Raw genomic sequence first — 27,605 nt, forward strand, 5'->3', positions numbered from 1 at the left:
TTTTAAACCCACCGATCTAATAGAGACCCACTGATCTGTGAGAGATTGGAGGTAAATACACTTTAAACCCAAATCCAAACCACCGCCGACCTCAACCCCTCCATTGTCACCAATCAGTCCATCAAGCCACTGCAACCCACACCAACGTCAAACCCATCCAACGATCCACCCCCACCGACCACTGGACCAACCACCACTTCACAACCATTGATCCGAGAGAGAGCTTTAGAGATTTTTCCAAACCCATGATCTGAGAGAGATAGACTTTAGAGCTTTAGAAAGATGAAAGGGAGAGGGAGATTTTGGTCTGAAAACCCAGATCTATGATCTCTCTCTCTTCACCCAATCTCTAACCCAATCGCGCTCCTCCTCACTTAAATTCGACCACAGATACTTCCCCACCGCAAGTCCAGCATAGAACGGAATGTAAAACGCTGTAGCCGATTCCGGCTCCATAACCCCGCTCCGATTTCGAAGCGAACTGGTCTGTCCAGTACCACGCGGAGGCAGGAGAGGAGGACAGCGTTGTTTTGAGATGGGAGAGGGTGGGATTGGGAGAGGGAGAGCCAGTGGAGGTGGTGGATTGGGATGTGAGTGTGGTGGTCGAGAGAGAGATTAAGGGAGTGGAGAGTGGTGGTGTTTGGGTCTAGGGTTAGGGATACGGTTTTGTGGTTTGGGATTGTGATGAACACCATGGTTGGTTGTGGTGTGATTGTTTGAATTTTGAGATTTAATTAATATAATTTCTTTTTTAAACTATCCGTTTTTAATTTTTTTTATTTAGTTAAAATTAATAAATAAATTTTTTTAATTTATAAGCTGACGTGGCATTTTTAATAGTAAAATAAAAATTTTTATTATTATTTTAATAATTCCATCTGCCACCTAAGCAAATTTCGGTAGCCCACTACCGGAAAGGATCAAAATGGGACGCGATAATTGATTTAGGGACTAAGAGTAGTAAAATTAAAATGTAGAGACTAAAATGAAAAAAAGCCAAAATGTAGAGACTAAAAGTGCATTTACGCCAACAGAAAATAAAAAATTATTCAGACATTTTCATAAACACTACATATGCACTCGTTCATGTACCTCAATCTTCTTTCATTGATTCCCAAAGAGGCCCTCTCGAAGCCTTTTGCAATCAACAAAGTAAGCGAAGCCATATGCCAAGTTCTTGAGCGTGGCCTCATGCAGCTCCAAATCTGACGTGGCAGTCGTGTCGGTGGAGAAGAAGACCCTGAACCCCCTGACGAAAGCCTCATGAGTCGTCGTCTCGCAGCAGAGGTTAGTCATGACACCCGTGACGATCACCTCCTCCACACCCATCTCGTGCAGCTGCTCCTCTAGGCGCGTGTTCCTGAACATGCTGGACGTGTTCTTGCCCACCACCATGTCCTCTGGCAGCTTCTCCAGTTTCGGCATGAGCTTCGCCTCCGCTGTCCTGTCCATGATGAGGTCGCCGTTCCACCACTCCGCAAGCATGCCGCCGTCGCTGTCAGTGTGGGAGTGGCGCGTGAAGATGATAGGGATGGAGGCGCGTTGGCAGAGCTGAATGGGTTGGAGTAGGTTGGGGAGGGTTTTTTTAGAAAATAACCATCAAACCTAAACAATATCATTAGTTAGACAAAGTTTCAAACTAATTTGGTTTCTAGCAATTCAAGTCCTCTGGACTCGATTTTACTGTTGTTATTTCCTATTTTGCCAGCAGCTGAGGTGGACAAAAAAGTCCACGTAGGCAAAAATCGAGTCCAAAGGACTTGGTTCCTATACATATAAAATGAGTCCACTGGACTCGGTTTTCTAGTCTGATGTCCCATCCGCCTAGCATCAGTCTCATCCCAGGCAATCCAGTCACGTGTACTGATCGAGTCCTTTGGACTCGATTTCTAAGAATGGTCCCCATCGAGGCACGTGTTGCCATGGGTCCCAACTGGGACCTGTTTTCCTAAGCCGTGGGGGGTCTTTTTTCACTTTAGAAACTCAGAGGACAGCTCCTCTTCATAAACAACACAACGTCTTCATAAACAACACAACTCCTCTTCATAAACAACTTTCCTACTCTCTCACTTGCACTCACAAAACGCTCATCTCAGGTAATGTGTTTACAATATTGTGATTATTTGCTAGTTTTTTTTTTTGAAGAAAAATTTAGAACATATTAGGAAAAGTTTTGTTTATGGTAATTGTTAGTGTAAATATTGTGATTAATTTATTTGTTAATATATTGTGATTATTTGCTAGTTTTTTTTGGACAAATTATATATACACATTTATATAAGATCATGAATCTACTTAAGAAAAAATATCTATAATGACTAGTAATATTATGATTAATTATTGGGGAATATTTAGTACTAAATATTGTGATTAAATTACAACATATTGGGATTTTTTTTTTGTTAGTGTAAATATTGTGATTAAATTATTTGCTAAGTTTTTTTTTTTTTTAAATTAATATTGTGATTATTGGGAATATTTAGTGCCAAATATTGTGATTAATTATGTTATTACAACATATGGGAATATTTGTTTTGTTTGTTAGTGTAAATATTGTGATAATATGCTAAGTTTTTTAAAAAAATTAATATTGTGATTAATTATCGGGAATATTAATATTTAGTACTTTAAGGTCTTTATCATGGATATGAAATGGATTATGAGTTTGATACCTAAGAATGATTAATTATCTGTCATCATAACTTATTTCAATGGGTTTTGAAAGTCATGCCCCTAGAATGATTTGGAATTTTTAAAGAATATGAATTTGTTAATGACTATTTTTGTAAGATTACTAAAGGTGAGTATATGCAAATTTGGTTGAGGTTAGTATTGTTGGCATTTCATACGCAAAGTTTTGTGATTGATGTTGATTGAGTGTTATAAATTTGTGACTAACACAATTGCACTTGATGATCTATAGGTTGACAATGATCCTTATAAATATATACTACGGTGGACCCCTTACCAATACCAACCCTTATGACAGATCCTCATTTCAAGGTCCGGGTATCCAGTGTTACTATATGATGATACGTTGTAAGCTAAAGGCCCTGAATGAGCTAAAAGTAAAAATTATGGAAGAGTTGCATGTGAACCCTACTTTGCATGACATACATATTACTTTCCGTTCTCCATATGAAGTCCTCAATCAATGCATTAATTACAGATATATGGAGATAACAGAGGACAAACATGTGAAATTCATGTTTAGTAAGATGCAGAAATGGGAACAAGCAGCAGATTTTGAGTTGTACGTCACTTTGGAGCCACGTGCGGAAGTCAGCGTAGAGGAAGAAATTGTACAAACAACTACATCTCTACAGTTTGCAGTCCTAGATGAACGATTCACCACATTGGGAGGCTATACACCCCTTTTTCAAGAGACACCAGCAACAATTAAGAGCGAACTTGGAAATAGATATGAAGATCAATTTTGTACACATCAAGGTGAATCCTCTACAGTTCCAATAGTTGAAGATGAAGACGAAGACTGTTTTGGGGAAGATCCTGACGATAGAGATGAGTACGAAGAGAGGATTGACAATGGTGACTTTGACAGGGGTGTTGATGATCATGAAATTTCTCCAATTCTTAATGTTGATGATATGGCTGAATGTGATGAAGATGATGCGGACGCTAATGTCAGAGTTCAACATGTTACAAATACGACCCCCGTTTATGAACCTCCTGCCTCATCATTTTATGAAAATACTTGAGAAAATATGGTTGATCCTGAAGTTGTTTAGCAAGCATTTGGTTCTTCTTGGAATGCGGACATGAATTTTACGAAAGGGTTGATTTTTGTGAATAAAGAGGTAGTGAAATGTGCATTAACAATTTATGCTGCAAAGCATAACAGAAACATTATCACTAGTAGGTCAACCAGAAGTAGACTATCTATGAAATGCGTCGATGAGTCATGCATATGGTACGTTGGGGCAGTCGCGAAGCCTGAACATGGTCTATGGATGGTCACATCTATAGGGGCCCTCACAGTTGTATACCCCTTGTCACGGCCATTGATGGTAGAATGATGGATTGTAATTTTCTTGTAGCAAAATTTGTTCCATTGTTGCAAGAAAAACACACGGCAACAATTTATCACCTCAGAGATTTCATTAAAGGGAAGTATTATGGGCATAAACTTTCTTACTATAAGATATGGAATGCGAAACAACGAGCTATTGCAAAGATATTTGGGGATTGGGAAGAGTCTAACCAAAGGTTGAGAAAGTTATTGTTGGCATACTTGGATCAAGAACTTGGCACCCGGTTCTGGTGTCACACCATACCCAGGGACGAGTTCGGTGATACAATATTGCGCTATATATTTTGGGCTTTCGCTCCATGCATTGAAGGATTCAAACATTGTAAGCCAGTGATCAGTATTGATGGAACCCATTTGTATGGTAAATATCGAGGGGTGTTGTTGATTACAATGGCCACTGATGCCAACAATAAGGTTTTGACTCTCGCCTTTGCTGTTGTGGACAAAAAGTCAGGGCCTAGTTGGAGGTGGTTTTTAGAACGCCTCAGGAATTCACTGGGGGATGTGATAGCAAATAAGGACATTTGTGTAATTTCTGACCGACATCTGGGTATTCAAAACGCAATTGCAAACTGGCCTAGAGATGATGATGGACGAGTACGAGTAGTTCACAGATATTGCCTTCAACATGTTACTAGCAACTTCAACACGCATTTTCAGAATGCCACTTTAAAGTCATTTGCCTTGAAAGCGAGGTTTGCTACTCAGGAAGCTAAATTTGAGTTGTACATGCAACCTATCAAGGAAGCCGAGATCGAGGCCGTTAGGAAGAAACGGAGAACCGAGCGGTAGGAAAGTGAACCCGACTCATCCATCATGCCATACACATATCTAATGAAAGAGGATTTACAAATGTGGACCCAGCTATATGATGGTGGATACCGTTATGGGGCTATGACAACCAATGTCTCGGAGTGCTTCAATGGAGTACTCAAAGGTGCCCGTGGCCTACCCATTGTTGCAATGGTTGAATTTACTTGGAGCAAGCTTGTTACGTATTTCCATGATCGACACAAAGAAATTACTCATGATCTCTTAAATGGCAAGGTATGGAGTAAATATGCCTTACAAATCTATGGAAGAAACTTGTAAAAATCTATTTCACACCAAATAGCAGCGTATAATAATCTGAATGGTATATATCAAGTAATTACTGCATACAACATCCATAGCTCTGGAGGGAGACACCATAATCATGAAGTAAACCTAATAGCCAGAACATGTCATTGTGGAAAGTGGCAAAATCAAAAGATCCCTTGTTCACATGTAATTAAAGCTCTTCAGCACTTGGGGCAAGATGTGACTACATATATTGACCCATGTTATAGTTTGCAGAATGCCATTCGCACCTACTCACATCCATTTGTGGTGCCAATGTCAGAGACATTGTGGAGGGATGTGGATGGTTTAAGTGGGTGCTTGACCCAAACTTGTTGCGGGGCAAAGGTCGACCTGTGGCATCTAGGATACAGAATGAGATGGATGGGGTTCGGCGAGAACCAGAAAGCCAGAGGCCAGATTCTGACTTGAGGGAGATTCAACAAAAGCAGAGTTGTGGACTGTGTCATCAACATGGGCATAATCGTAGAAGATGTCCGCTTTCCCGTGGGGCTTTGACAAGCAGTAATGATCCAAAGTAGGTAAGTGATGCTTTTATATAAAATTCCATCATTGTATGAATTAGCCAAGTTGCATAGATTAGTGCAACTATTAGTTACAACAACTATTTTGTACACCATTGCTTTTTGTCTATAATCTAGTTTATATTAATTGCATTTAGAAGAAAAAAAAAATGCACTTAGCCATTGGCCAATTTCAGCATTGTGCTTTTGTCACTAAATAATAGTATTACATTTTCCATTTTTTATCTTTACCATAACAAGTTGACATGAGTTTTTAAATGTTGTTGCCTTGATTTCAGCATATTTAAATTATAAAATGGCTAGATATTAAAAACAATCTTGCATGTATAAAACCAATGATTTTAGGGCTACTAGTAGAATTTCGACAAATTTCTTTCATATCTACTCCACTTGAACCTATTCCACCCACCACCAAAAGAAAGAACCCAAAATAAAAATAACAAAAAAATCCAGTTCTTCATTGTAATTTGAAACAACAAATTAGTATCTTCCATGATCCATGCCAAATTTTTGTATAGAATTGGAGGAATTGTCAAAAGTGCCATAAACTTATATTGTACCTTGAATTGAAGGCATTGCAATGTAGTACATTGATTGCTGAGCATATTTATACTACAAAAATCAGGAAACACGTATCAACAGAGCAAGAAACTCACTGACTATTAAAAGTTAAGACAAAACATAACAGGTAGTCTGGGGATGCTTTTATATAAAATGCCATAATTGTATCAATTAGCCAAGTTGCATAGATTAGTGCGTATGTTTTGGCTTTTGGTATCTAACGACAATATTTGAATTTTTTTCAGGCATGCAGATACTCGATTTTGGAATGCCATTGTAGATGTAAATTGGGGTTCTCTTTATTGTGTATTTGAACTTACTACTAGGTTGTATGCGGACAATTATTACTACTATGTTGTATGTGGACAATTATTATTTTGTTTATCATTGAATGAACTTGTAATTGAAGTATTCTATATCCAATGAATTATCATTGGATAATTTAATGAACTTGTTTTTCCTATTTTGTGTGAAAGAGAGACTTAAAATTATGTTAAGGAACTGAATTTGTCATTTTGTCTCAACGATTTGATTGTGGGCAATGTTTTTGCCACTGGTAGAAGGGGTTTTGGTGAATATAGTTATACAATCAACTATGGAGGGAGATTTCAACGAGCGGGTGTTACTTTATTCCTGTTGTTAGAATGAACCATCAACAGGCAGTTCTATATATATATATATATATATGTAGCAGCTGATTTGAATACTCTCAAATACTTTAAACAATATGTTGTTAGGACTTGTTCAAGCAACACAATTTTAGAAATAAAACAACGATTCTTTCTAAGGCTACTTCCTGAGAAGAAAACAAAAACCAACTTGGTTGTAGACATCGGCCAATGGTAGATACAAAGATTTTTTTTTTTTTTTTTTTTTGGGAAAAATTATAGAAATTAACTAAAGACATAAACAAGGGCTTTTCCTACATAACCATTAGACCCCAAAGGAGAGATTCGAACTAGTGACCCCTACTTCATGAGGGGAGACACAAGTTGCCACCTTATGTACAGTTCATAAGAAATAATAAATAAATAACCTAAATTCTGAAGCCAAAAATTTCATGAGCCTTGCATGCAGTGTCTATGAGACCAATTAGGTGAACTAGTAAAACTCCGCTGCTCCATGCTATTGAACTTGCATTTACATTGCCAGTGACAAAACAACAGTTTTTATTTTAACCATTAGTACAATAACTTCACAAAGTCTCATCACATTAGATTTGATTTAATAGCAATTTAGATTCAAGTATCATGTCATCTAACTTAAGTCGATAGCAATCAATATTTGGAAAGTGTAGAGGATTTTAACAAAGAAAATTGGCCATGTGGTTACACTAAAATTACAAGTCAACAAGCTACTAGCACAATGATACAAGATATAAATCCTCATAAGGGTGAGACAAGATTTAGACTACCTATGACCCACAAGAAAACATACCAACTTAGTGACTGCCGCAAGGTTCTAAAATTATATGCAATAACCACTACAAAAAATGGGGGTATTAGGCTGCGTTTTTTTGGGCCGCGTTTGTAAAAACGCGGCCCAAGACGGACTAAAGCCCCGTTTTTAAAAAACGGGGCTTAAAGGGGAAAAAAAAAAGCTGCGTTTAAAAAACGAGGCCATAGAATGGGTCTAAGGCCGCGTTTTTTTGAGCTACGGCCGCGTTTTTGGGGGTGGAGCTATGGACGCGCTTAAAAAACACGGCTATAGGCCCAGCCCAATTTGCCCTTCCTTTTTTATTTTAAAAGAAGTCCTACAGCCGCATTTAGAAAACACGGCCATAGATACTCTTAAAGCCGCGTTTTACAAAAACGCGGCTTAAAACCCTCAGATTAAAAAAAAAAAAACCCTCAGACCTTCAGATTTCTTTCTCTCTAACCCGATCTCTCACCTTCTCTCTCACTCTCTCCCTTTGACTCCCAAAGCCTCACCGCCGATCCACTCCTCATGGGGTTTTTGAGGGTCTCGATTTTGTGTGCGGCAACAAGAATACAGATGGGATCACCCAAATAGATAAAACAAAACCCCAATACCCTCTTTCTCTCTCTCTCCTCTCTTACTGCATCGGTTCACAAAACTGACACCGATCCCCCAAAGCAGTCAAACTCAGGTGTTTCTTATATGACACCGTTTACTGCCTCCGAAAAAATCAAAGGGGTTTTCGAATCGCAGAGCATCAGCCACCTCGCGCTCAGAGCTCAGAATCCTCTGCCTTTACCTTCGATAATGGCAACTCAGATGACCTAAAAGCGAAAGGTCAGCCCTCTTTTTTTAACTCTTCGTTTCTGTTGAAAATATTATCTGGGTTTGTTTTGAATGTCCAAAACATTGATGGGTTTTGATTATTTTGGCCTAATTTGTGATTGTGTTTGTGTAATTCTTGTTCTAATGCTTTGATTTGATCGGTTTTGCCATCTGGGTATTTCGTTTTTTTGGTCCTTGGTATATAAATATTGAAACTTTCTTTAATGGGGCTTTGAATTTTGTTATTAGTGTTGAGTGTGAGAGATGGGGTTTTGTATTTATCAGTGCTTTTTACAGATTATTGGATTCATTGGTAAAAGTCGTAGATTTTGTTTTGAATTCTGATATAGTTTTCATTGTTGGTTTTTGTATCTGGTCTCTATTTTTTTTATTATGAGCATCAATTTAAGTAGCATTGTTTAGTTTGTAGCAATTGTTATTGTACTCTTGTATTAAAAAAAAAAATAGAAAAGGAACTGTTTTGGACTATGTGTGTGTTATTTTCCTTCCTTTTTTTTTTTTTTTTTCTTATTGTCGTTATGGTTGAAGCATTTGATATGGACTTAGTTCAAAATATTTGAAATGCAACCAGTGGTGTATGTTATGTACAAAATCTATGCACTGAAAGCATTGACAGCTGTGTAGATATTGAAAAACGAAGCGGTAATATTAATTTGGAAAGAAAACCCAAGGGCATGGACAGCAAGATTAGGTCTATTGGTGGTGAAAAGGTGATTGTTACAACAATATTTTATCTCTATAATTCTTGTGAGTTTCTTATCCAAGTTTTTTTTTTTTTTTTGGGTTTAATGAGTCTTGGTCCTCGTGGATATATTCTGGGTTCTTTATGGCTGATTTGGCTGACCCATTTCTAGGAATGGCAATGCAAGATGGAACAGAGGTACAATTTAAGTCAATGACATTGCAGAAGTATGTGTCTGCAGAGAATGGAGGAGGTATGGATGTTACAGTTAGCAGAGATGTTGCATCTTCGTGGGAAAGCTTTAAGGAGGAGGTATGAATGTTACAGTTAGCAGTGAATTATCTATATTTTTTTTTTCTCTTTTTTCTTATAATTTTTCTTCTCCCCAAAGTATCAATGCTAATTGTGTAAAATTTTCCTTTGTTTGAATTCCTTGAGTTCAATCTTTGTGTGAGACTTGAATATACAGTAAGTGGACTTGTTCAAAGCTGGACCTAATTGATATTTTAGATACAGAATCTAGTTAGGATAACTTATGCATAGTAAATTACTTTACCTGTCTGTTTGCATGAAACATTACAAGGTGAGGAAAGTTTTATAAATCACTGAAGTAAGACTGGGGGCTGCACATACGCAATATTTGTCTTTTATTGGAAAGAAGCTTGGGGAATTTGGGGAATTTGTATTTTCAAGTGTAGTGCGATATTTCTTTTCCTCCTCAACGGTGGTGAATTTGGCCTTTATTTCATTGCTAATCTATTGGCTTTTTTTAATATAAATTTTTTGTTCTGTGCTGCCCTTTTCCCCAGAATTTTGCTACGATAAACTTTTGCATATCTCTACAAGTACAAGTCTTCTAAAATTGAAATTTTTTTTATATGGTGTGTGTCTTTATGTAAATATACAATATCTAGTTCTGCTGCTATTCCTGATTGAGTTCTTGTTGAGTTCGGTATTAGCTTTATTAAAATTGAAATTTAATTTATTTAATTTTTTATTAGTTTATGCAAATTCAATAGGCAAATTTGATGGAGAGGATATGTTAAACATCAAGCACGCCTCAATGTAAAATGAAGTGGTGATGTAAAATGAAGTGGTAGGTGAAGTGTGAATGTGTGAAGTGAAGTGTGTGCCATAAAGCTCTGAGTGTTGTAAACTGTGAAGTCAAGCAAAGTCAAAATAAGTGTTTAGTGTCAGCTAGGTGTCCAGAGGTAAGGTGTAAGGTGTTAGGTTTGTGTTATTGTATTTGAGGATAGTGTGTGTGAATGTAAAGTGCCGTGCGTGCACTGGTGTAATATCAGTGGTGCTTGTAAAGTCTTATAATTCAAAGAGTCAGATCACTGATATTTCTTTTTTTAATTAATTAATATATATATATATATATAAGCCTGTCTAAATTTTATTTTTATCAGTTGCTTGAATTCTTATGTTTAACTTTTTCCATTTTCAGAGTCCAGAAAATTCTTTGAGCAAGGGAGCCATCAATGGTGCCATCAACTAGAAAGAAAGCATCACCGTCATTCGCATTTAGCAAATGGAGCTGTCAAATGAAAGCCATTTGGTACTTATAGCTCGTTATCACTTTACTTGAGCCACAGTATTTATCAGATCAGGCAACTTGAGTTTTTATTTATTTTAAAAATTATGGTTGATTGTGTGTTAGGCTAGCTCATTTTGTGGTGATGTAAAATGAAGTGGTAGGTGAAGTGTGAATGTGTGAAGTGAAGTGTGTGCCATAAAGCTCTGAGTGTTGTAAACTGTGAAGTCAAGCAAAGTCAAAATAAGTGTTTAGTGTCAGCTAGGTGTCCAGAGGTAAGGTGTAAGGTGTTAGGTTTGTGTTATTGTATTTGAGGATAGTGTGTGTGAATGTAAAGTGCCGTGCGTGCACTGGTGTAATATCAGTGGTGCTTGTAAAGTCTTATAATTCAAAGAGTCAGATCACTGATATTTCTTTTTTTAATTAATTAATATATATATATATATATATAAGCCTGTCTAAATTTTATTTTTATCAGTTGCTTGAATTCTTATGTTTAACTTTTTCCATTTTCAGAGTCCAGAAAATTCTTTGAGCAAGGGAGCCATCAATGGTGCCATCAACTAGAAAGAAAGCATCACCGTCATTCGCATTTAGCAAATGGAGCTGTCAAATGAAAGCCATTTGGTACTTATAGCTCGTTATCACTTTACTTGAGCCACAGTATTTATCAGATCAGGCAACTTGAGTTTTTATTTATTTTAAAAATTATGGTTGATTGTGTGTTAGGCTAGCTCATTTACTTAAAGGTGAATTAAGCCACCTGATTGCCTAAAGTTACTTTTTCTCTCACATGTCAACAAATAAGCTGGCAAAACGCACATGTTTGCCTAATTTCTTTTGGTTGGCTCTCTTGTTTATGATATTTTCAACAAATGATTGTTCTATTGGTTTAAGTCAAATATGTTTTCAGGCTACCATATTGTGTATAATGCTAATCAAATTATTGTGATTACTGCTCTTGCTTAGTGGGATCAAGGCTTAATTGAGTTATAGCAAGTTTAGCATTGGTACAATTTTAGTAATTTTTATTGTCATATCTTTAAACCTTCATTTATTATTTCATATATCTCATTAATTAGACTTGCCTTACATTGATTTAACTGATTTGAGACTGGTATATTGGCTGACACATCAGTTTTTGATTTATAGTTTAATATTCTCTAAAGTTTCAATGGAGGTTTTTTCTTTTAATTAATTCTTTGATTGTTGGATATTGAACTAATTCATGGGTTAAGTTAAATTACGATGGGAAGAATTTAAATAAGTTGAGAATTTCATGGTTGTATACTTGTATTATTCTTTTTCATCGTTATTATTTGTGGTGTACTAGGAGGAAATATTGGTGTTTAAAACAAAGTATACAGGTTTACGTAATGATTTGTTTGTATATGAGGAGGATATGCATGTTAATCAAATATAATTAACGTCTACAAGAGCACTTGGTTTGTTTTTTGGACACTAGAAATTGATTAAAGTTGGGAAAAGACTTCCAGGGAGTGTGATTCAATCGTACAATCATTTCACAACATGAAAAGCGTGTGTTCCCCATTGTTACTAGATATTTATGTATATAGGTGTGGGATATGGAATCTCTCTCTTACGTAATGGTGGGAAGAATATATTAATAAGTGGACCATATATTTTCCTCTTTAATGGCCAACAAGCCAAAGAGTTTACAGTGTTTTGAAGTACTTGGAAGACTTTTAGAGCCTATTACTTTTCCAATTGACAAGGAATTCAAGTCTTATCAACAACACCAACAATATTAATACCAAAATCCTATTCCTATAGGATCATCTATATATATAGATAATCGATTAATTGGGGCTGTTTATATGTATATTTTTCATCATTATGTTCTATCTAAAATCGTTCACTCTATCATTATGTAGCATCCCTAATTAATACTGTATGTCTTTATCTTTACTAATATTACATTTTTGTTCACAGTTGGTATTTAGAAGGGTTATAATGGTTGGACTGTGGTTCAAACAGTTCCTTGCTTTTTTAGCATAGACAGGTTCTTAGGATTAAAAGAACTGCATTTATGAGAAGTCCACGGTTAACTGGATCAGACTGTACAGTCCGATATGGGTCTGCAAACCATGTTATAATCAATTTAGTTATTGAATTGATTTTTTTTTTTTTTTGAGGAGGTGCAAATTTTGATTAAAAAACTTATCCAATGTGATGCAAATCATAGGATTGGGAGCAAGGATAATTACACCGCTAATTGGGAATCTACCGAGTATGGGAGAAAAGCCTTGCTCACTCTCCACATGACTATCTCCATTATTCCACTAGGTACGCAATGTTTCCTTTGCTTAATACTTTTTTTTCTTTGTTTGAGAAAGACCTTTCCATCGTACTCAATTGGTATAATGATTATCTGTAGATCTTTCTTGTTGAATGAATTCTAGTTTTATATATATATATATATATATATATATATGTATGTATATAAAATTATTGAGGGTTTCAACTGTAGATGTCTTGCGAAGTTAGTATTGGTTTGGTAATTTACTTTTGGTGGCTTATTTTATTAAGTGGCATTTTGGAAATAAAGGACATTGTAAATATGGTCATTTCCAATATATTTGATCTCCTAAGTAGGACTTGTAAATGTTAGTGGTTTTTTTGTCTCAAATCCAACATCCTCTACTGTTGTTAGCCCCACTGTACCACACACCCCTCATCAGCTGTGCATACATATCTTTTCTCTTTTGAGTTTGATTTACTCAATTTTGGAGTAATTACCTCTTGAATTTGTGTATAGGAGTTCACATTTGATAGTTTATTATAAATGAACCTTAATTTTGAAAGACTGTTCAGAAAGTTGTTTGTGGCTTGTAGTTGACAAGGCAATTACAAGGTCAGGATGGGGATGTAGCAGGAGAGGAAGTGCCTGCAACTACAAAGAAAATTTTTCAGATATTAAATGAGGTAACTTTTGAACTGATGTGGAAGACAATGTCAAATTCTTACTTATTGATTCTTACAATGTCAAATTTTCTTGACAGGGTTGTCCATTTTGTTATGTCTGTTGGATGGTTCAATTTAATTGCAATAACTCAGTTATAAAATATAGGATTTGTTTTACATGTGAATGAATATGTTAAAGGGTTTTGTCCTGCTAGGATTTGTTTTACAAGTTGTTTCTTAGTTTTCAATTTTGACTCAGGTGTGGAGGTCCTTCTTAAGTCATCTGGCCTAGGGGAAAAAAAAAAAAAAAAAGGGCTATAGCCGCGTTTTTAAAAAATGCGGCTACAGCTTTCACCTATGGCCACGTTTCAAGCGCGGCCTAAGACCAAGTCCTATGGCCGCGTTTAAAACGCGGCCTAAGGTCATAGACTATGGCTGCGTTTAAAACGCGGCCATAGGCTATGACTTTAGGCCGCGTTTGAAACGCGGCCATAGGACTTGGTCTTAGGCCGCGCTTGAAAAGTGCGGCCATAGACCCCCTTTGGCCTATAGTCGCGGGACTTGGGCCACACTTAAAAACGCGGCCTAAAAAAACGCGGCCATAGGCCAAATGGGCCTATGGCCGCGTTTTTTGGACCTAAGGCCGCGTTTTACAAACGTGGCCTAAAGTCGTTTTTTTTTGTAGTGATTATTTTACTACACAGTTACTTCGATGAGATATTAATTTTACTACAAAGTAACTACGATTCGAATGTGTGATTTTTTTACATGGAGATCAATTTTTTTTGTTTGCAATAAAAAAAAAAAAAAAAAAAAAAAAAAAAAAAAAAAAAAAAAAGCTACCAAAAATTCACTTCCCAAGGAAAGGAAAATTTGTTTCTATAAAGTTGAGACATAACTTGCTTTGTCAATGGGCAGACAAATGCATCATATATAGGCTCAAGGTGCACTCTTTCAAAATTGAAGCTCTCATCTGACTGGCTGCCAATTTCAGAACTCCCATCCCAGCTATCAGCCATCTGATTTAAATTACTCCCTGCAACAAATTAGTATTGGGTTGAAAAGATAAACCATTATGCCAATAGCTTTACAGTGGTCAGGGAAGTAATACAAAAAGATAAAAACTAAATCAATCTGAGATAAAAATAAATAAATAATAGATGAAAGTGCTTGACAATAATAAAAAGAGCATGCTTAATTGTTTAGTGTTTACCAAAGCATCAGTGCATGTGAAAAAATAACAGTGTTCACACTCCCTCTTGTTGTTGAGTGGATCGAGGGGAGACACAGAATTTTTAGATATAATGACAAGTATTAGTTGTAGATTGTTCTACCTGCTCCAACATGTCACAAAAAGACAAACTTTGTAGACTAGCATTTCTCACTTCTAAGAACCTTAATTTCTTATAGAAATTTTAAAAATTATGAATCTAGCGGTTGAAGAAATTTATTCACATTAGCTCCATGATTCCCTTGTATTACATGAAAAATGGACCTGTGTAGTGGAGCGAGAAATTGCATCCCACTTGTATAATCTACTTTATTTATATTAGGCTTGATTAGTGCTTGTGATGTGTCATGAATCATGAGAAACCAAACTATCCAAGACATCATACTCCTAAACAAACAAGGTGTTATGAAAACAAACCCGATGCTTAATGCTTGGTTCATTGACCATGACTTGTCATAAAAATCATTTGGTGGGTCAGGGAGAGGACCAGTTGCTGGTCCTTTAGAGTTGGAATAGCGTAAAACAGCAACACCGGTCACTCTTTGCCAAAGAGATTCATTCACGAATCTAGCACTTGCCACGATGTAGTAATCAGAACTTGCATTCTGGTCCATGGTAACCAAAAACGAATAAGATTGCCCAACATGAATATCTAAGGAAGTAAAATTTTGTTGCGTAGTATTGTATCCTCTGTTTCTGCTAGCCAATAAGATTGCCTGCAAAACATAATGCTATAGCCAATTAATATCTCAAACTGCTAAAACCATTTGCAAGGGAACATAAACAATAAAGAAATCCATATCATAAAATCAAAACTGAAGAACTTAAATAATATGATGTTGTATGGCCATTCTCCTAACACACGTCTATGCGTGTTCTACAAAACTCTACAATCTCAAACTGATACCAGTAATTTTATAAGTAGCACAAGAGTGGTGTTGTATCTATAAGGACCCTTTCCATTGATGAGAACTCCATCAGGCATCGCAAGGCCTTTTCCAGCATCAAGAGCTGATCGCAGTGCCCAAAATTTGAAAAAAGTTAAATCTACAAACTACAATCCCACTACAAATGTCCACAAGCAAACACCAACGTAAAAACAAATACTGACTGTATGGTTCTGGATATACCAGTGAAAGTCGTGCCATCACCACTGTTGTCATCTTGGGCAACAGCTGTCCTTGCAATCATAGCAGCTGTTGGGTTTTGAATTTGCTGCAACCATTAATGAAATACCAAGCAATGAAACACCATTTAGAAAGATACACCCATTAGCTAGCATCTGAATGTTCCTGAGGAAGTAGCAAATGACAATCACACGAAGTCATTAAAATACTTCTTAGTCTATAATAGTTTATTGTCCTCGAATTGAACCAACTCAACTAAGTAAAATTGGGGTGGATTCTATGGATCCTCACCAACCAATCTAAGTCAGCCACAAACATTGTTTTCTGCCATTCTATCTGACCTAACATCATTCCCTCTATCATCAATAAATTTTTCTTTTTTTAAAAAAATTATTGGTAAGTTTCATGTACCTCTATTATGCGAGAAGGAACACACAGAAATTTGCAAATATATACCCACTGAAAGCCAACACTGGGAACACACACTTTTGAAAGCCCGAGCTGCTATAGTAAATGAAATCACCACAAAAACAAACTGGTGCATTTCGGTTTCTACGAGACAGCCATAAAGAAGAGCATTACATACCTACAGTGCTGATATTCCCGTCTAAGGCTCTCAAGTTCTGAAACAAGAGCAGGAATCTGCTGAATATCTGAGTGAGCCCTCTACTAGTAACCTGACCAATTTATTTGGGAAAAAAAGAAGAAGCAAACAACTCTTATTATCAAAGAAAGGAGAACTTCATACATTATCAAATAGCTGACTGCTCTCTTTTTTAAAAGTAGTACTTGCAAAAGATTTAGTAAAAGCGCCACAAATTCATACCGATATTTGGTCCCTTTAGGTATACCTGGCGCATTCCTTGTTCTTCCAAGGTTGGAAGCACATCATCGGTCTAGACAAAACATTGGAAAAATTATCATGGGAAAATAGAATAATGATAGAAGCCTAATAATTCAATCATAAAATAAGCTCAATGATTTCATCAAATCCAAGCTTTGGACTTAAGACCTACAAACTCAAGATATTGAAACTGATATTCCCCGTTTACGCATTTTCAGGAAATCCTCTTCACTTTCTATTTTTACTTGTGAACAAACAGGGAATACATTCTTCAAATTGTTAAATACAAACAATAGTTCAACACAATTAACTTTCTGATAAAAACTCTATGACTAAACATTACAAGGAAAAAGGCAGGACCGATAATTCGAAACTAGGCTATTCAGATGTATTTTGCAAGAAAGAATAATAAAAAATAAATAAACTCTCTTTCTCAGAGTGCAGTTGCTTCCACAACAAACATAAGTCCCTTCAGTAGGAGGGTGAGTATTTCAGGAATATACAGGTTGATTCAACTAAGCTGCTGTCTACACTTGCAACTAATGGATAGTAGTTAGGCTGAATTTGATTTTATGAGCATTACCTTTGTAAAGGGCTTTTTATTTGTAAAACTTTGAGCTGTGAATTAGGGTTTTGTCACGGATTGCCAAAGGGGGAGTTTGTTAGGTTCTAAGGTCTTAGGAGTTTTTGTATTTAGAACTCTAATTTGTAATGTTGGCAAACCATGATCAAAACAGTGTATTTAGTCTTGTTTAGAATTGCTCAAAGTTGATTTAATATTGTAAAGTTGGAATCGAGTGGCTGCAGAAGTACTTGGGACTTTCGGCCTGGCTCGATTGATCGAAGAATAGACTCGATCGATCGAAAATCGCACAGGTTGAATTTTCTGCAGATTTTCCAACTCAGCCCTACTTCATTAAACGTTTAGGTTTTTGTGTTTTTACCCTAGGTATATAAACTAAACCCTAGCCACGTTTTTGAAGGTTGTCCATATTGCTTTGTTGCTCATACATTGCTGTTTTATGTGAATCTCGTGTGAGATCTTTGAGGAGACTTCCTTTACACAAACTTAGGGTTTTCAAGGTAGAGATGATTTCAACATCTTGAAGATCTTTATAGTTGCAACCATTGGAACTTAAAAAGAAAGCAAGCGGGGAGCTTGTAGCTGATTGAAGAATTCAAGAAAGAAGTAGTCCGTGGATTCGGAGCCTGCGCGTGGTCGTGTCAGGAAGTTTTACTGGTGGGTAGCATTAGGAAGTCGAGCGGGGAGCTTGTAGTCCTTCTGTAAGAACTTCAATTCTTTCATAGTGAATTCTGTTATGCCTTGAGGATCGGTGGGTCAAATTCTCCCCAGGTTTTTACCGAGTGGTTTCCTGGGTGATCATATCTTGTGTTATTTATTATTCCGCTGCTTTATATCTTGATATGATTATTTGATTGCTTTAACCTAGAATTGCATAATTTGACTAAGTAACAACTTGGCTAATTAATCTAGGCTACGCAATCTGTGTGTTTAAGAGGTCTAAATTTCCAACAGAAAGCATTAGAATTGTGGTCGTGTCAGGAAGTTCTACTGGTGGGTAGCATTAGGAAGTCGAGCGGGGAGCTTGTAGTCCTTTTGTACGAACTTCAATTCTTTCATAGTGAATTCAGGTTAGCCTTGAGGATCGGTGGGTCAAATCCTCCCCAGGTTTTTACCGTGTGGTTTCCTGGGTAATCATATCTTGTGTTATTTATTTTCCGCTGCTTTATATTCTTGATATGATTGTTTGGATTGTTTTAACCTAGAATTGCTTAATTTGACTAAGTAACAACTTGGCTAATTAATCTAGGCTACGTAATCTGTGTGTTTTAGGGGTCTAAAAACCCTACAGAAAGTATCTTTCAAGATTGTTCCCAATTAAAACCTGCACTAAGTCCTCGCATTTAGCGCCTTCATCAAGATCTTCGACGGGTGATAACCGACCCCTTAACTGCTATAGGTCTCCCTTCGCCCTGGCTGAGGATTCAGTCTCAGGCTCGTGTTGTATGGCAGCCACCAAACATTGCCTAGCCGAGGATTGATCTCCGCAGATTCCACAAACGCGTCCTTCAGATGGATATTTGACTTTTTGATGCAGAGTGGAGGAAACAGCCCCTAGCGTGTGTAACCAAGGTCTGGCCACAATTGCCGTATAAGGGGAATAAACATCTACAACAATGAAGTCCACTTCAACTACTTCTGAGCCAGTCTGTACGGGCAGCCGTATCTGTCCTTTCGAGGTGACCATCGTTCCCTCGAAGCTAACCAGGGGAAAATAGTATGGAGTTAAGTCATCAAGCTTGAGGTTCAGCCCCTTGTAGAGGTCAGGATACATAATCTCCACCACGCTACCCTAGTCCACCATCACCCTCTTCACATCATACCCCCCGATCCTGAGTGTGACTACCAAAGCATCGTCGTGAGGTTGAATGGTTCCAGCTTTATCTTCGTCCAAAAAGCCTAAAACAGGCAGGACAGCCTGTCTAGAGCTCCTCGGATCTCAGCCAATATCCCCTGCTGGTAGCCGAGCTACTAACACAACTTTGGACGGCTAGGACCCTGTTCTTCCTGGCGCTGCGAAATCTCTCTTCTTTGACTCAAAATTCACTTGACCTCCTCGGCCACTGGAGTGGTGCAAAAGGTGCCTCAACCTACCTTCACGGACCAATTGGTCCAAATGATCCCACAAACCTCTGCAGTCTTCGGTGGCATGCCTATGGTCTTGGTGGTATTGACAATAGAGATTATGATTGCGTCTTCTTGGATTCCCTACCATTTTACTCGGCCACCTAAAGAATGATTCATTCTTGATCTTTTCCAGAACTTGATGAACTGGCTCCTTGAACACTGTATTGACTGCTTGAGCATTTGTTGACCCCGATTGCCCAGCGAAATCTCTCCTTGGCTTATTGTTGTTGTAACGATCCGACCTGAAGTCCTTCCTGTCCTGGGGGATAACCTTATCCTTACCCTTCCCTTGCTGCTGATCTTCTTCAACCCTTTTATATTTTTCAATACGGTCGATAAGTTGACGCATGTTAGTGACAGGCTTGCCAGATAAGGATGTCCTTAAACCATGATCAGTGGGGAGACCCAGCTTAAACGTGTTTAGGGCCATTGCATCAAAGTTGCCCTCCATATCGTTAAACATCTCCCAATATCTATCCAAATACGCCTTAAGGGACTCACCTTTACGCATGCTCAAGGATAGCAGAGAAGACAAGGGCATGGCCACCCTTCGGCATGTGATAAAACGTGAACCAAAAGCTTGAGTGAGCTCTTGGTAGGAGTTGATGGAGTTTGCTTTCAGGTTGTCAAACCACCTCATTGCCATAGGTCCAAGACTAGAAGGGAATACCTTGCACATCAGAGCTTCATCTCTAGAGTAGACAGCCATCCTTTGGTTAAAATGGCTCACATGTTCCACAGGGTCAGTTTTACTGTTGTAAATAGTGAAGGTTGGCTGGTTAAAATGCCGAGGAAGCTTCGCTCCTTCAATCCTGCGTGTGAAAGGTGACCTGGAGATTTGATTCAAAATCTTGCTCATGGCATCATTTCCCACCCCTCAATGTGATGGCCTTTGAGGTTGCTTCTTGCGAGGGTGTTCATCCTCATATGAAAAGGATTCACTGATTGGAGTTTGAGACCTTTGTTCATAAGTGATGTCTTGTTCGTCATCCGAGTCGTCATCAGAATGCGAGGCAGTACGTTTTCTTTTCGCATGGCACAACTCCCTTCTTAACCTTTTAATCTCTATTTGCATGCTATTCTTCTCTGCATGAGAAACATGACTTCTGCCACAAGGTTGAGTTCGTTCAGTGTGTGTAGTATGCACACTGCCTTCACGGTCTTGTCTCCACTTCAAATTGAGAAAATGGTCTATATGTTGGGATGCCCCAGATTCTACCGGTTGTTGCCCTGGTTCGGCCATGACCAACTGCTGCTGCTTCCCCTTACACTCAAGCTCTTCCCACAGACGGCACCAATTGTAGGGTTAGGATTTGTGGCCCAAGCCCAAAACAATGAATTTGTAGAGTATGGGTGAAAGAGCTAGGTTGATTATGTGATCAACAACAACTAATCACAACCCTCAAGCACAAATCAACATGAATTTACACGTAAAGAATGGGTATCCGAAGAGCTATATTATTGATTATGTAGTGAATACAGATCTTAGGGTTACAATAAAGCTCTTATTCTTTTCTTTCCTCATCCTTTTCGTTAGGAACTTATTTCCTTTATATAACCTCCCTTATCCTCATCTCCATCGTCCACTTGTATCTCATCCGTGAGTCTACTTGAGTATATGTCATGTCAAACATCTTCTTTAACTCTGTGTGAGTGGCGGTAGGTGAGGATACACTGTTCAAGGGTCTTCTCCACATAAATGCGGCCAAAAAAGTTGTTGCAGAGCATTAAATACGGTGGTAGCAGCTTTCCTTTTAGATATTTCTTCATCCTTATCGTCTCCAAGTGTACTCAAAGCTTATCTTGATCAGGAGGAGTCCTCGAAAGATCATCTTGACCTTTTATATGTTCAAGTGATCCATACTATTCGCATCAGAGGAATATAACATTTTCGGACAGAAAGCGACCTCTTCGGATTGTAATCACTTTTCTTTCTGGGGGTCCCTCTTCCAGATGGGCCTTGCCCTTACCATCTCCTTCTTCTCGGACGCATAGTAATCCTCATATGGGCTCTCGGCCCACTATGTTAGATTGGGTCTTTTTCCCCCCACACTACACTTTAGCTTTTAAATATACTAGCATTTAACCCGCGCAATGCACGGGATCATTTTATGAATCAAGAAACAATCAACTTAATATATTATACTTAGATAAAACTAAAAGCTAATGATTAATTAAACGAATATAATTTTTTCCTATCAAGGGTCTTAAATTTAAGTATGAATTTCAAATTTGTGTGCTTTCTATAACAGGAAGTCTCAAACAATAGGATGATTAAATAAAGATGGATTGAGTATAATATTATTATCATAAATAGTTTAAAATAAATAAATAAATAAAACAATAGAATGGACCAAAAATGCAATTGTAATTAAGAGTTAAAAGTGAAATTTCAAGTTCTATTACAATCTCTCCAACATATTTGGTTCACAAACTACAATCATTGTTACTCATACAGAGTTTGGATTGTGCACCTATACTTGCAATTTAGAATCTTGTCATTGAAATTGATAGATGGTAAATTCTCTTTAGAATCATGTATATCCTTTGAGACCTCAACTACTTCAAGTACTTTGTTTTATCCACATGACTCTGGAATCAAAACTCAAAATGAAATACTAAGGTCATCACCGTAAAATATAAATGCATCTAATTTGACAATAATAAGATCTGAGAAACTAATCACTCACCAAATACAATTATTCCTTCCAATCATAACCATTTGAGCCAAATATCAAAACTAAAAATCATTTCGATGGAGACGGAGAAATCAAGAGTGAAACAAAATTCCTATAGAACGCAATATAGAAAGAGAGGCAGAGACAGACCAACTCTTAAGAACAAAAGTGCAAGAGCATGACAACAAAGGATTAAGACTTGAAGAGACGCCCAAAGAACCAAAAGAGAAGACCACGGTGCTTGTTTAAACTTAGGTTCCACTTACAACATTTACAAACCACTTAACTGCCAAGTGCCAATACTCACAACTTTCAACAAACACCTGCTGCCCACCAAATTGATACCAAGTGAAGGCCTAAGGCCTTGACATAGCAACTTTGAAAAGTATTATAGGTCCTATATAGTTTATGTTTCAACAGTTTGTACCAATTTAAAAATAGACCAAGGGGAGTACAACAAACATCTATTAGACAAAATAATACCTTACATGGAACCTAAGTCCAAAAGAAAAATATATAGAATAAAAAATAAAGAAGCTTGTTCTACAAATTCTCTCATGACTTTGATAGGGAGAACCCTCAAAGATAACAATATAGCAACAGTCTTCCTATGCACTTTTCAACTTTGACAGCCTATGAACATATTGGAACTTCTTCAAATTCTTACACTGAAATGAAACACCAATCCATTTGCCTTTCTTAGACCCTGAAGCTTCCATGAGGACCATGATTTGCCTGAGAATAGGAAAATTTTTCATCTGCTTCAATGTTGTTGCAGACTCTGTTTCTTAGCACTTCTCTCCTTCCAAAAGCACTACATAAAGACAACATTCTATTAGACTTATTCTCAAATAAAATATGATCAATAAAAAAAATGTTTGCTTCTCCTTCCAAAGGCAGCAACAGAGAGGTACACCCCAATAAGAAATTGAACGATTAATAAAATTTCTTAGTTTCCGTTTAGTTAAGTTGTGCCCCCAATTATTGAATAATTGTTTAAGTCTATTGCCGGAGAAAAGAAGAAGCAACTATTAGACAATATTGAATAAAAATAAAAATGCTATATTTTTCATCTCAAAGATTCGACATACAACATTGTTCATTTTGCAAAGATGCTAAGTCCTTGACCCTAATTTCACAAAGATTAAACTCACATTGAATAAAGTTATGTAAGACCCACATTCTTTTTTGCTAAATAATCAAGTGAGAGTGGCCCTTACACACAATTCAATCATTGAATTTTTAATTCCATTTTAAAGAACAAACAACTTGAAAGATAAATATTCACATAAAAAATAGGCAGGGAAGGGAGGAACAATAAGATCAAAATTAAAGGAAAAAAAATGTATAACCACGTCACTTCAAAAACATTTAAGGAGCAACATAATTGGCAAATCAAATATCAAATATAAATTAGAAGAAGAAAGATGTATATTAAGTAATGAAGCACACTTGCAGCCCATGCCTCAATTCCAATATGGCAACAAACAGAAGCCAAATTCTCAGCCTCAATGCTTAAATCAAGGAGCTAATTTACTACAGATAAAGCATGATAGATTGCCCCCTAATATCATGCCCAATGTCTGACTTTGATCTTTGCAATTACCTTAGGAATATATTATGCATTTACTTTATAACTTTTCCTTGTACAAATTACTTTCTATAAATGATGTAAATAGAATTTCTCATAAACATATTTCAAGCCTGTGTCCGTGATTCCAACAGTATTAAAAGCATGTAAAATTTTCAAATTGATCATACCCTTTCTGGTAGAAACAATGGTGTTTTTTGTATTGCATGAACATGGCAATCATCACTTGGACTTCTTTCTAGAGCTGCTAGGTACTGATTCATCAGATGGAGCCAATGACGCAAAAGCTAATTCGTCATATCAGCATAGTTGATTCCTGTTGCAAAAAGCATTGAATGTTTCTTCAAAGTTTTAAGTAAAAATTTATTTAAAATTGAAAGTGAATAAGAAAAACCTAAACAATGAGAGATGTGGATAAGGAATTCACCATCATTGTCTAGTTTGTGATTTTAATGGTGACCCATTCATCAGACCTGATAATGTTCATCATTGCTGTATCTTCATCATCAACTTAAGCCCTTGTATCACTATAACACATGGCATCAATTTAAAAGTAGAAAAAAAAAATAATTAAGACAAACAATTTAGAATGGCAGAAAAGAATACATGACCGACCCTCTAAAGATCTATAGCCTCAGAAGCATGAACACTCCAAAATCCCTATACTTTAAATAAAAATAAAATACACCTAAATATATTAATTGATTTAATCCCTATATCCCCAACGTATCATTGCTTAATTTTTTTTTTTTAAGAATCGACATATCACTGTGTGATCCATGTCCATATCAACCCCAAAATTTTGGGATTAATGCTTGGTTGATGTTGTTGTTTTAGTAAGAACACAAAATTTATGTGCACTCGGTATGTCCATAATTACATCGAATTATCAGTTTTTGCTTTGCATATAACATAAAAATACCAACACATAAATGAACAAATCAATGTAGAATTTGATTATTAATATGAAACAAAAACTCATTTCAAAGATAAAACTTAAAGAAGGCCAAGATTAGATAAAAGTGAACATATATGTATATAACTTGCATTTCTAGGATTGGACCGTAGTTGAACATCATCAACAGTGCAATAGTGGTTGAGTTTTTGAATGCACTCATCGACTATCAATTGTACTCCAGAGGAACACTTTTTCCCTTCCGTTAATATCCGTAGGAACAACTCTCTGCCCAAAATAAAAAAATCAATTAGCATTTAGTTAAACTCAAAATTTGAAGGAAAAATCAAAAATAGATTTTATTTACCACAGATTGGCCCGTGTATATGCCTCCTGAAATCTGAAAGAGTAAAGTAAAGAAGTGGAAATCATTAGTAATATAAGAAACGGTGGAAAATGTAAGAACCTGAAAGAGGAGCAGTCAGATTGGAATAGATTGAGATAACCATCCCGCTTTCCATTTGCTTTTGATTTTGCCTAAAAGGAGGAGGGGGAGGATAGAGGCGAAATTGAATCTAGTTTTTTTTTTATTTCATAATGGAATCAAGTTTTTCATACGGTAAAAAGACCTAAAATAAATTTCAATGCAACATTCAATCCTATTCTTATTTAATCCCAACAATTTCCTTAAGATTAGAAATAGAAGTACCCAAACCAAAATCAATATTTTTAGTGATTTCTGTAATCTAAAAAAACTAACAAAAACAAAACAAAAGCAAATATCTAAAATTGAGAAAACAAACATTTTGATAGAGAATCCAAAAACCCAAAACAAAAACGAATCAAATCTAAACCTACCCAACAAAAAAAACTTAATTAAAAGTAATGTTTTATACCCAAACCTACAAAATTGAGGAAAAAATTTACCTTTGTTGATGTCGTTTCCGGCAATCTGATGGTCTAAGTCTGGCAAGGGATGGTGATGACTGACGGTATGAACTCTGTCTCCACTATATTGTAAGCGTTTTTTTTTTTTCTCCTTCCCTTTCTCTACATCTCTAGGTCTCTCCTTCCCTTTTTTTTTTTTATTTGACTTTAACCGTTTTTTTTTAATATATATACACAAAGACTGCCAAACGGTGTTAATGCTGGGATACAATATAATGTAGGCAGTTACCCAAAACGAATGCAACCCAAATAGGCAAAGCAAAACCTATTCTCATCCAAATTCCTGAGTAAATTATTAAAAAATCTAAATCTAAACCAATCCAACCAAGAAATTCAAACCTAAATTATATTCAATTCCCAGATTTAAAAACGAAAAGGAAAAGGAAAAAAAACAAATACATTAACTTTATCAGTTATGGGTACACGGCCTGTCTCTCTAATGGTGGCAGATTTTTCCCTACCCAGTCCCCACTCCGTGCTTTCTCTGTTTACCGTTCTGCCAAGGTTTTGGGTCTGCAAAATTGTTTTTTGAAGCTTTTTGATTTCGTCGCCTCTCTCTTTCTCTGCTTCTTTCTTCGTGTACTCATCGCCTTTCTCTGTTTCATCGCCTCTCTCTATTTCTGACCCAAAATACCAATCTATTAATCAAAACCAACTCTGACCCAAAATACCAATCTAAATCATAATTAACACCCAATTGATTCTCCAAATAAAAACCAAAAACCCTAATTTTTTAAATTTAAAACAGAACTTTACCGTGGAAGCTTACGGCGGTGGCAGAAGATCTGGTTGGCGCCCTTATGGTGATGGCAGAAGATATGGGTGGCACCTTTCTTTCTATCTCTGTCTCTCTTTTTTCACGATCTCTCTCTCCTTTCTCCGTTCGCTATACACTCACACAAAGATCGATTCAAATCTGATTCTTCAAAAAAATTTAAAAATGTGAGGAATTCAATAATATAGAGAGCAAGAAACAAATACGTGAATCTTGAAATGGAAAAAGATTGAATTAAAGAACAAACCTGGAGCCTAGATTGAAGGGATTGAATATTCTTGAAGAAAAAGATTTGGGTTCGTGAGAAGAGAGAGAGTTTGGGGATATTGAAAGAGACTGTACGACTCTTCTTCATCTTGATCTCTCTCTCCTCCTCCGTTCTCAGTATCGCAAGTGTTTTTTTGGGAGTATTGTAACCGGTTAGTTTTCCTTTTATAACCAGAGGCTTTTAAACGGTACTATAGCGTTGCTAAACGATACAATGTGTCGCTTTTTTAAGTGACGTCACTTTTTTGATTTGTCAACACGTCCTTAATTGTAGGCAATCACTTTCTCTCAGCTTTGTCTATTATATATACCAGAGGCCTTTAAACGGTACTATAGCGTTGCTAAACGATACACTGTGTCGCTTTTTTTAAGTGACGTCGCTTTTCTGATTTGTCAACACGCCCTTAATCGTAGGCACTCACTTTCTCTCAGCTTCGTCTATTATATATATATAGATATAGATATTTCTTTTTTTTTCTTTATTCTTTTTTTTAATCTTTTTTTTTTCTTTTCTTATACTTGTTTTTTTCATCTTCCTTTGACTTGTTCTCTTTTCTTTTCTTTTTTCAAAAAAAAAAAATTAATTCCATACACTTTTTTTTAATAAAAAATATGTTACTTTTTTTTATTTAATAGGGATATAATTGTAAATTTATACCAACTTCATTTTCCATCAAACAAATAAGTTTTCTATTCTCCCAACCAAACACAAAGGAGAGAAAAATAAATCTGTTTTATCCTCCCACTTTCTATCCATTCCTCATTTTTTATCCTCTCACTTTTCCACTTCTCCAACTAAACGGACCCTTAGTTTTATCTTTGTTTAAATCTAGGGGTATAGGGGTATTTTTGAACCACAAAAATGTCTAGTCTAA

The 27,605-nt window shown here is 36.5% G+C and overlaps 2 protein-coding genes and 2 long non-coding RNA genes across 4 annotated transcripts; 1 reads left to right on the forward strand and 3 right to left on the reverse strand.

Annotated features, from left to right (window-relative positions):
• Positions 1-1,053: 1,053 nt before the first annotated feature.
• LOC112029745 (nicotinamidase 2) lies at positions 1,054-1,575 on the reverse strand (the record flags this gene model as incomplete). The annotated part of the gene is made up of 1 exon (XM_024062432.2): positions 1,054-1,575. A coding segment is annotated over one exon (471 nt), but the record flags the coding sequence as incomplete, so codon positions are not given.
• A 2,392-nt stretch (positions 1,576-3,967) lies between these two features.
• LOC112029744 (uncharacterized) lies at positions 3,968-4,843 on the forward strand. The gene has a single exon (XM_024062431.1). The coding sequence runs from the start codon at positions 3,968-3,970 to the stop codon at positions 4,841-4,843; it is 876 nt and encodes a 291-aa protein (XP_023918199.1).
• Positions 4,844-24,027: 19,184 nt separating this feature from the next.
• On the reverse strand, positions 24,028-25,220 carry LOC136069178 (uncharacterized). The gene is made up of 3 exons (XR_010630425.1): positions 25,108-25,220; positions 24,273-25,028; positions 24,028-24,161 (listed from the first exon to the last, which is right to left on the reverse strand). It is a non-coding gene; the product is annotated as an uncharacterized LOC136069178 (long non-coding RNA).
• A 477-nt stretch (positions 25,221-25,697) lies between these two features.
• Positions 25,698-26,981, reverse strand: LOC136069180 (uncharacterized). The gene is made up of 3 exons (XR_010630426.1): positions 26,711-26,981; positions 26,445-26,604; positions 25,698-26,308 (listed from the first exon to the last, which is right to left on the reverse strand). It is a non-coding gene; the product is annotated as an uncharacterized LOC136069180 (long non-coding RNA).
• Between the last annotated feature and the right edge of the window lie 624 nt (positions 26,982-27,605).

This window comes from Quercus suber, unplaced genomic scaffold (genome assembly GCF_002906115.3).
Source record: "Quercus suber isolate HL8 unplaced genomic scaffold, Cork oak 2.0 scaffold_9, whole genome shotgun sequence".
NCBI classification, from domain to species: Eukaryota; Viridiplantae; Streptophyta; class Magnoliopsida; order Fagales; family Fagaceae; genus Quercus; species Quercus suber.

Bases quoted from the DNA above. Each gene is read 5' to 3' on its own strand.
- LOC112029744 (XM_024062431.1), top strand. From the start codon at position 3,968: ATGGATGGTCACATCTATAGGGGCCCTCACAGTTGTATACCCCTTGTC.